This window comes from Condylura cristata, unplaced genomic scaffold (genome assembly GCF_000260355.1).
Source record: "Condylura cristata isolate star-nosed mole 26May11 unplaced genomic scaffold, ConCri1.0 scaffold00018, whole genome shotgun sequence".
Classification (NCBI taxonomy): Eukaryota; Metazoa; Chordata; class Mammalia; order Eulipotyphla; family Talpidae; genus Condylura; species Condylura cristata.
Genome location: NW_004567119.1, coordinates 34,663,536 through 34,673,635, shown reverse-complemented (window position 1 = coordinate 34,673,635; position 10,100 = coordinate 34,663,536). Strand labels below are relative to the sequence as shown.

Sequence of the window (10,100 nt, the reverse complement as noted above, 5' to 3'; positions counted from 1 at the left end):
TTCGTAATACATTCCAACGATTTACCAGCAGTAACCCATAGGAACCCGTATCAGCCAACAGCCACCCGCATATGCCTCAGTCAAATCTTTAAGATCTTTTAAACTATGACCATGTGACGGTACATGTCCATCACAATCTCTCTCCTTGGAACACTTTTCACTTTGTCCTCACACAAAAGTCCTTCCTTTCCTTTCATAGATGAATCTGAACCAAGGGTTTTAATTGTTTTTTATACCATGTTTAAAACTCATGTTTTGTAATTCTTCAACTAAACCTTGAACCATTTACGTTTAGGCATAACCTAATTTTTTCCCAACTAAGAATGAGGCAATTAAAACTGTTAGTATAATGATTTCTGACTACCCTTGCAAATTTTCTAAACTAAAATTTTAAGCAATCAGCTTCATTATTGGCATAAACACTTAGCAAATAGTTGACTTTTCTAAATGTGATTGCCTATAAAAACATGTAATGTATTAGCGGACTTCATAAAAAATAAATGCTTGGAAATGCTGCAACATTGTCTTGCAAATCCAAAGGAACAAAATTCCACAGTAACTTACCTTAACAACTTAACCCTTAACAACACAATATTAAGATGGTCATTGAAATGCTACTTGTAACAAAAGTATAAAGCAGTACCATTCTTCAAATGTTTTAATGGAATGATAGAGTGCTATCAACCCTGCTCTGTTTTTCAATGTTGTGCTTATGATTGAGTAAAAATTATGTCTTCGTTCTATCAGGTGCAATTTAGTAATTTTTATTCCAGTGCTTTATCCATTTGCCAGATGAAAACTCCAGGTCTCTTCATCTGCTTCCTAATCTTTACTAAGCACTTAGGCTGTTTTGGACCATTAAGAAACTGCAGTCTCAGAAGAGTTCTCTAGTTCCACACTGAAATGATCAAGGTCCTGAGCAGACTATTCATGGAAACCCACAATGATACCCATTTACAGTTGTCATTATCCTCCAAAAAGGAACCCTCTCAAATGTCTGCACTAGGCTTCCTTGTAGGAAGGGCCTACAAACATAAAATAGTTATATTGTTGATCTTGTCAATCTTGCAATCCACTCTTTAAAAACTGAAGTGTCACACCAGACTTAAAAAGCTGTACTTAACCCAGAGCTCAAAATGAAAACTTAAGTTCTTGATGAAAACATTAACTTTCCAATAAAATAAGATTTTTAAATTAGAAGGAACAAATGAGCCAGTCACAAGTTAGAATTAAACACTTTCAAAGCAAACTTAAATAATTAGGGAGTTTCCAACATTTTACAACCGCTCACACTTTTCCTTTACAGCATGTCTTTATATGCTATACTTGTAAATTTTTGACTTTGTGGGTGTGTGTGGGTGTTGATAAAGATTCAGAGTTTTTGTCTTAATTCCTGTACATATTCACTTGATCATATAATAATTTTGACTGCAATTGTTTTGGTAAGAAATAATTCTCACCAGCCTGTGAAGGCTGTGTGATTTTATGAGTTACTAGAGAAAAGATTCAATATATAAACACAAAGATTAGCCATCTTTTTCCTAGATTAGGAATGTAAACAGAAGTTCACCACAGTTGTCTGTTAAGAGTTATTTATTAATTGTTCCACAATAGTACTAAAGTTCAGACCAAACTAAAATACAAGCCTAAACTGAAAGACAAAACAGAGGTTTCAACCAAAGATCTCCTTATCCTTCTAAATTTCCCAGTGCCCCTGTCAATAGTGGAGCCAAAACTTAAGCCTCTTCTCCATGTTAAGTTATTTACCATACCGTCTCTGCCAGTCTTCCTTTATTCCCTACAAACATAAGGGAACACATTTTGCCCTCAGAGTAAGATCCAATCATCACATTCTTCTCCAGATACCTATTACAACATATAACAAGCTTTATTTACAAGGCTTATCTTACACAGTGTATTTCAACTTTATCACATTGTTATATGAAATGAGTCTTAATGTTATTAAGAACTCAGTATTATTACTTCTAGGTAAAAGGTGTGGGATGCTTGTGGGGTTTCATTTTTGCCAATACACATCTGTGGGAAGCTATTTCTATGCAACTAAAAGAATCACAGTAGTTGACTGTAGTTATTATACACTGTGAACACATTTCTTTGTTGATGGAACATACTGAACTATTGTCAAGCCAAGGATCTCTATAGTACTTATCAGATGAGAAACTGCAAAGAACTATATTCTTTTCAATTATTCAATCAGCTTATCATAAAACTCTATGGCTTTATGTAGCTTGAAAGTGTTCTTTGAATGTTAAATTACAGATAAATATTAAAGTACTCTGATATTTGGTGCTTTTTTTAGTTTTAAGTATTAACTTTCCTATTTATTTGTACAATCACATTTCAGTATTTAGGCAGTCTTCTAAGGCAAGATGTTTTAATTTGGGATCTGTTAAGTTAAAATATTGTATGGGGAGGAGACTTGTAAGCATAGATTGGCTTGTAAACTTCTGTGTTTAGGAATATTGTTAATGTGTGGGGCTGAGAAGGACATCAATCATACCATCAACTGCCTAAAGAGTCTGTGACCCTAAAAATGTTAGGCAGCTCTAGCTGGAGTGAGTCAAAGGTTCACTTAGAATGTAAATAGACTCTACTTAAAGTTAGTCACTCAAATACAGTCTGTACTTTTTCAAAGAGCAAAACAGGTACAGAGGGGGAAAAAAATTAAGTGTATGTCCTTTTATAGTAATGATCTCTTTTAAACTCTAATTGGGAAGGATTTTTTTTTTAAATCAAGGACAAGACAACAGCATTTCCAGAGGCTGTTCTATGCTAATGTTCATTTTAAGTAATAAACTCAGGACACAAAACACAGCAAGTGGAACCAACACATTTCTTCTCAAAATCTATCTCAGGAACTCTTATCATTCCATAGAAGGTACAAAAACAGATTGGCAAAGCACCACAAAGCTCTCCTCTTAATGCCAGGAGGGATCCCGTAACAAAAATATCTGAGGAACATTACTGACATAACCTCACGCAACGTGAGGCACGGACCAGCATCACACACTAACAAAGGAATCTTGCATCACATTTTAGAAATGAAATCCTGTCATTATGCATCACAGAAAACATGATCATAAAACTCAGGAAATGACAGCCTTTACATGTAGTTTACTCTAAAAATGTAACTTTGAAGTTCAAAAGCTCATTTTTTTTTGAGGATAGTTCTTCAGTTTAACAAGAACTCTTGAATTTGGAAGTTAAGGATTACCTAGGTCCTTAAAAGGCCATAGTGCTCAAACTGTTGCACAATTCAGGCATAAATGCTACTAGTGACAAACTAATGACAAAATGTAAGACAGCCGGAATGAAATAAAGTCACTCCTGTGTTATCTGGCATGTAATGCACATAAAGTTGGGACAGAAGTATTTGTATCACTGTTGCACTTATAAACAAATTCAAATTTAATTTTTTCCCACCTTTTTCTGTTTTCACTATGAAATTCCCACAAATTACTGACCAGCAACTGCTAAATTAAGACAGTCCTTACCCTGAATTTATAGCCACACCAATGCATAATTTCCTAATTGGTTCTTTAGCACCAATTAAAAAGTAAATGCCTTAACTGAAAAATTCTGTCATTCTACTGAACAGAAAAAAAAAAAGGTGGGTGGGTTAAGAAAATTAGTATGTTAGGGTTAATCTAGAACAGAGAAATAAATCACCTGTGCAGAGAAACTGAGCTGGATTTCAATGCAGAATCAGAAATTCTGCTGAACACTTTTGCTCAATTAAATGACCAAATAAGGGATTAACCTTGGCAAAGAAAGAACTAATTTACTTTTCCTAATCATACTGGCTCACTAGAGAAATCCTTATTTATACTGAAATGTAATTTATCATTATACAATGTATCATGTAGGAAAAAAGGCAAAGACTCAAAGATCTCTTTACCCTTTAATAATTTACTCTAAGTCCTCAACATTTATAGTGACTAAATTTCAAAGCAATTTTCTCATGATTTTACAATCATCTACAATTTTTTCCTCCTTCATCTTTAAAAGTTAACATATTTACTTGCAAACATTGTTTTCACATCTTTAATAGTTACGTCTTAGCGCTTTCCTTCTAAAATATACTTTTAACTATCTAAAAACAATGTTAGAACTCTTAACAACTTCTGTCTAATTAAAGATAATCAAGACCATCTTTATTTGCTGTATTATTTTATAACCACCTTTTCAAGGCAAAAAACGATGCACTTAGAACCTAGAGATACTGAAATCCTGATCTGAAATAAAAGTTCAATAAATAATCTCTCTGGAATGATGTTTAAGATGGCTAACCCAATTTCAATAAAACATCCAATTCACATACTAAATTTCTACTCTCCCATATATAGTGCACCTCAAACACCAAGAAAATATTTACCCAATTTCCAAATAAAATAAACCTATAAAACAGGAATACTTAAGATTAAAAATATACAACAAAAATTGAAGTAACTAAACCACTGACCATGAGTATTTTGTGAAATGAAGTTAACAGGAAAATCTGAAAATCATAAAAAGCTGGATATTAAGTGATATCTCCTTTCTTCAATTTTGTGATTAACAGGTCTTTTATTGGTAGTAAACTAGAGCAAACAATCAGAATAATACATATGCAGTATTCAGTACACACAATAAAAGTTAAAGAAAGTCAAAACCTGTATAAAACAAAACACTGGAGAAAATCATACAGCTCAAGAGATACAGTGGGGTAAAGGTCCTCTCCATCCTCTGATTACAGCTTGTACTCTGTACCCACGAGAACTTACCGCACTTACCAAAATAAGAAATACAGACTTTTTAGTACTGAGTGTATTTAAGAGGATTAAACACATTTTCTAAGAATCTTGCAATGACAAATAGGTGACCCTTTAGCTGGTAAAGCAGACTGAAGGGAGGAAAGTGGGGAAAGGAAATTAACTAGTATTTTGTAACCATTTTTAATAATTTCTTATTTTCCAAACACTGCTTTCATAACAGAAGTGTTTTACACTTGCACAATATTAATTACTTTATTATACATGGAAGCCTGTGGTAGGCTGATTACACAATAAGACTGCAAACAACCAGTGGTACTTTTCTGACGCCAGAAGAGTACATAAGACTGAAACATCACCAAAAGTACATAAAAAACTCATCAGCATAAACATCAAAGTACATTAAAAAATATAATCAGGAAAAAAATACAATTGCTAAAAAGTGGTTTAGAGCAGAGAGCCACTGTCGACCAGTAGCTTCAAATGGCAATTAGCGTTCATAGCAAGTTCTGATGACTTTACAAGACCCCTGTACAATACTGACTAATGCACCCTTTTAAAATATACATTAAAGGCTGCAATTTCACAAAGAGGTTCTGATGCCACTACTAAAATGCAGACACATTCTTAATCCCTCACACTAGCTCTGTCACCAGGTGGAATTACAACCTTATTAATGGCTATAGCTGAGAGTATGCAAGGTTTTAACTATACATGGAAACCTGTATAGGTTTTCTTTTATTAAAATAAAAAAAGTAGGGAGGGATACTTAGCCTATGGTTTAGCATTCTAATGCTACAAGGCATGTAAAATGCATAAGGAATTACCAATTGAATGTAAATCATCCTAAAATTAAAACTGTCAAGATAGAACAGGGGACAAGGCCAGCCCAGAAACTCTGAGAAAGACAGGTTAAGAAAAGCAAAAAAACACAAGTGTGGCTGCTATGTAATAGCACAGACAAGAGGACAGTATTTTTAGGCCATGTATAACAGAGGATGCATACCCAAATTTCAAAGAATTATTTCATTCCAACTTGGTTCAAATACTGGAACCAACCAACCACTTGGGCTTCAACCCTGTATCAGATGTCAGATGACTCTCAGTGGAACTACAGCCTTGTTAAAGTTGGGATAAGGAGAGGGTGCTTTTTTTCCTTTTTCCTTCTTCTTCTTTTATTAAAGCTATCATTCCAGGCTTTGATCAAAGATCCAAGAATATTTGTTCTACCAGGCTGGAATGAATGTGGTTTGGAAGTTCAGAGTACAGTTAAAAAGCTGCAACAAAATATAGGTAGCCAACATCTCAGAATTTTGGATCAGCCCAGGTGGAGACAGCAATTTGAAATGTTTTCGATCCCTTAACTTACATCTATATCATATCAGCCCAGGTAGAGCAATTTGAAATGTTTTCGATCCCTTACTTAAATGATGAAATGTATATCATACTATCTGTAAATTGGATATTCCATTACAGTGATAACGTACAGAATTCCCATGCGTTATTACACTTTCCTGAGAGTAAAGCAATTAGAATAACCTTAATCCTAGCAACAAAGTTTTTTTGTGTGGTTTTTTTGTTTTGTTTTTGTTTTTTTGTGGGTTTTTTTTTTTTTTTTGCATTTAAAACTTTTGGGCTATTCCCTGACGATCTATACACGTAAATTTGATTGCTAAACATTGTCACTTTGAATGTCAAACTATTTTTAATCTATTGATTTTGATTAAAAATCATAATACAAACAGCTAAAATCACGCTAACAAAATAAACTAAATATGAAAAGTTGCATTGAAAGGGCATTACATTATTCTTAATAGGATCGTGTAGAAACATTCCAATGGCAGTGTTCTCAAAATAAAACAAAGTTACATTAGAAGACCTCCAGCCTGGTCTCTTTTGGGACCTTACCTGTAACTCTGGCTGGTGGGTGTCTTTACTCTTGTACTACATGGCTCACTTACATCAGACATCATATTTGTATACCCTGAGAAATCTGACACTGAAGTCCTTACTCTATGGTCCACTTCTCCATTAGAGTTAGTGATAAAGGTCATTGGCACCCTGCTGCCCGACTTAAACTGAGAACCAAACGCTTGTGCAAAGTTCTCAATCTGGTATGTTGTTCTAGGCTCTATGTCTTTCTGAGGATCTATCTGGCTAGCTAACTCCTGAGATGGAATCTGAAAACTTGTTGAGGACTCTAAGTTTTTCTGTTGTTCCTTCTGGCTAGTCAATTTCTGAGATGAGGACTGGAAGGCCGATGAAGTCTCTAAATTCTTCTGAGAATCTATCAGGTCATCCAGCTCCTGGGAAGGTGTCAACTGCTGATGTGTAGCATCCAAAGTAGATAAATAAAGACCTGGCTGAGATCCAAACAACATCCCAAAAGGAGGCTTTGGCAATGAAGATGGCAACACTGAGGTAACAGATTGGCCGAAACCACACTCCAAAGGAGATGTAGTGTATATTTGTTTTTCTGGAAATAAAGTGTGGTTGTGGAGAGGTGAAGACAAACTGACAAATTGGAAACCGTGTCCAAGAGTAAAACCTGCATTAGAGGATTTTTCAAAAGCCTGTTGGAGGTATTTGGAGTATTCTTGTAACACGATTGCCTTATCATTGGAAGGTGTTTGGGTGCCTGGGCTCAAATTTTCTTCTTGAACCAATTCTGAGTGTTCTCCTGAGGGGTGTAAATCCACACGTGGCTCCGTTATGTTGAAAGGATCCTCTTTCTGGCTTTCTGATTTGTTGGAGTACTGATCCAAAATACTTTGTAAAACCTCGTCAGGAATTCCAGACTTGTCATGACAAGACTTAATTTCAGCATTGAGAGCTGAGGAGTCAATAAGCGACAATGGGGTCTCACTGTCCAAAACACTGACACCTGCAGACTGAATGACGGACTGTTGGGAGACCATGTGTCCTAAGTTTAGAGAAAAGGCACTGTTGCTGCTGGCAGTTGGTAAATATCGTCTTTTCTTTGAAAACTGCATGGCATCATCATAATTACTACTTATTTGACCTTGTTTGCCACTTGTACTTTGGAGAAGACTAATAGTCTCCACACTATTATTCGACACGATGCCAAGTGAGCCACTTGGTTTCCCAGACAAGGACTTCTGTCCAACTATGTCCGGCAACGGTGACACAAAATTAAGGTAGTTTTTATCTGTATTCTTCCTGCTTCCTTTCTTGAAGATCAATTTTGGCACCCTTTTCTGCAGTTCATCTATCCCAGTGCCAATCATGCCTCCACTAGAAGACGCGGCAGGCATTTCTACCGAGTAACTCGGCATGTTTATATTATTGGAGATTTGTGATTCGTTTGTTTTACCAGTCTTATGTTCCTTATTTTCAACAGCTATGCTTTTTGACTTTGTTTTTCTCCTTGAAGAACTTGTATTTCCCTGAGACAACACAGCCAGATTACCCATATTGTTATGGTTTGGTGACCCAGGTTCTGCACTAGCGGCTCCTTTAGCTATGGCTTCACCACATGTGCGCCTGTGCTTCAACAGTCTATCAGTCCTCGAAAAATACTGTTGGCAAGTGTCACATTTATATGGCTTTTCTCCACTATGTGTCCTCTTGTGTCTCTCCATATGGTACTTCTGAATAAACTTCATGCTGCACTGATCACATCCAAATGGCTTCTCTCTACTATGAATTTTCTCGTGTCTCTGCAGTAGGTATTTCTGAATGAAACCCATACTGCACTGGCTACACTGGAAAGGTCTCTCTCCTGTATGAATGAGGACGTGTCTCCGCAGGTGATAGGAGCTTCTGAAAGCAGCACTACAGTGATCACAGATATGAGGTTTCTGACTTGGGGAGAGGATGGCACCTTCTCCATCTCCAACCAAAGAAGGTTTGGAAGATGCACTTGGCTTCCTCTTGGCTTTGATTCCCTGAGATTCTGGCTTTGGCCTCTTTGCCTTTTTGACATTAGTGTCCTGCTTTGGCTCCTCGTTGCCATGGTGGTCATCAGTCCTGCTACTGCTGCTGAGCAATACATCGCGGTGGTGCTGGGCTGGTTGCTGCTGGGCATGCTGGTGGAGAATACTGAGGTCTTGGATGACGCCGTGGCTGGCCCCTTCCCCGCCTCCTAGGCCCGGGGATCTCTCTTCGGCCCCAGCGAACAGCCCCCCATAGTGGTGGTGATGATGGTGGTGATGGGACTGCTGCTCCTCAGGCTCGGCGGGTTTCTCCTGCTTGATGCTGACCAAAGACTGCAAGAATCCCCAGGAGCTCCTCTGCGAGGGGAAGGCCGCGGCAGACGCCGCCGGCTCCTTCTTGAAAGTCATGTCCGGGGCTGGCGGAGGGGGGGGCTCGGCGGCCGGGGTTGCGGAGGTAGAGGAGGATAACACGCACTGCGGGGGAGGGGCGGCCGAGCCCGCCGGTCGGGTGAAGCTGGTGACCGGGGGAAGCCGGTGGTTGAACATAACCATACCCTGGGGAAAGGTGGGTTCCATCTCTGCCCCCCTGCCGCTGCCGCCGCCGCTGCCGCCGCCGCTGCCGCCGCCGCTACCGCCGCCGCCGCCGCCGGAGCCGCTACCACCGCTACTGCCGGTACCGCCGCCGCCACTCAGGAACCCACTGCCGATTTTCATACCCCGGAGGAGGCCTGGCTGAGGAGAGGAGGAGGAGGAGGGAAGAGGGAGGGAAGGAGGTGGAACCGGGCCCCGGGCCGGGACCACCGCAGCGCCGGGACCCCGCCGCGCCGCCGCCCAGACCGCAACGCGCCCAGCTCTAATTCCCAGCCCAGCAGCCTCCGGCACCGGCACGCATGGCTCCGCGACCCTTCCCCAGGCCTCGCCCTCGCCCTCTCCGACCCACCGGCAACACTTACGGGTACCGCCGCCGCCGCAGCCGCCGTCGCCTCCAGTTAATAAAAATAACGCCGTCCTCTCCACAATGGAATTAAAAGCCTCCCCGGCACTGCGCAGCCGCGGCGCGGTGTCTGCTGGGAACTACTCGGCCGGCCAAAGGGGAGCTCGGCGGAGCCAGGGCGCCTGCGCCGCAGCTTCCGCCCGGCCTGCCTGTCAATCACTGGGGCGGTTGGGCCGCGGAGAGGCCCTGGGCCGGAGGGGAGGGGACTTGGAGCCCCTCTAAAGAGAGGCTTCCGAGGCGAATGGGCGTGATTGGTGGGCGGCACCGGGGAGGAGGACGTGGGTGAGGGCTTCTGGGGGAAAGACGCTTAGGAGGTGGAACTTAAGGGGCGGGAAGTTACCGCGGGACGGGGCTGCGGCGTGGCGTGGGATCTGCAGAGAAAGGCTGGAGGAGAAGGTGGGGGACACCGAGGACAGAATGTTGGACTTCACTTTGCAG

The 10,100-nt window shown here is 40.3% G+C and overlaps 1 protein-coding gene across 2 annotated transcripts; it reads right to left on the bottom strand.

Annotated features, from left to right (window-relative positions):
• Positions 1–4,565: 4,565 nt before the first annotated feature.
• Positions 4,566–9,734, bottom strand: ZNF281 (zinc finger protein 281). 2 transcript variants are annotated; one of them, XM_004685475.2, is made up of 2 exons: positions 9,622–9,734; positions 4,566–9,400 (listed from the first exon to the last, which is right to left on the bottom strand). In XM_004685475.2, exon 2 carries the CDS (start codon positions 9,380–9,382, stop codon positions 6,677–6,679), a length of 2,706 nt encoding a protein of 901 aa, XP_004685532.1. In that variant the 5' UTR covers positions 9,383–9,400; positions 9,622–9,734; the 3' UTR covers positions 4,566–6,676. The 2 variants fall into 2 exon arrangements, with proteins under 2 accessions (XP_004685532.1, XP_004685531.1); XM_004685474.2 differs by having other exon boundaries at positions 4,566–9,396; positions 9,622–9,728.
• Between the last annotated feature and the right edge of the window lie 366 nt (positions 9,735–10,100).

Bases quoted from the DNA above. Each gene is read 5' to 3' on its own strand.
- ZNF281 (XM_004685475.2), bottom strand. From the start codon at position 9,382: ATGAAAATCGGCAGTGGGTTCCTGAGTGGCGGCGGCGGTACCGGCAGT.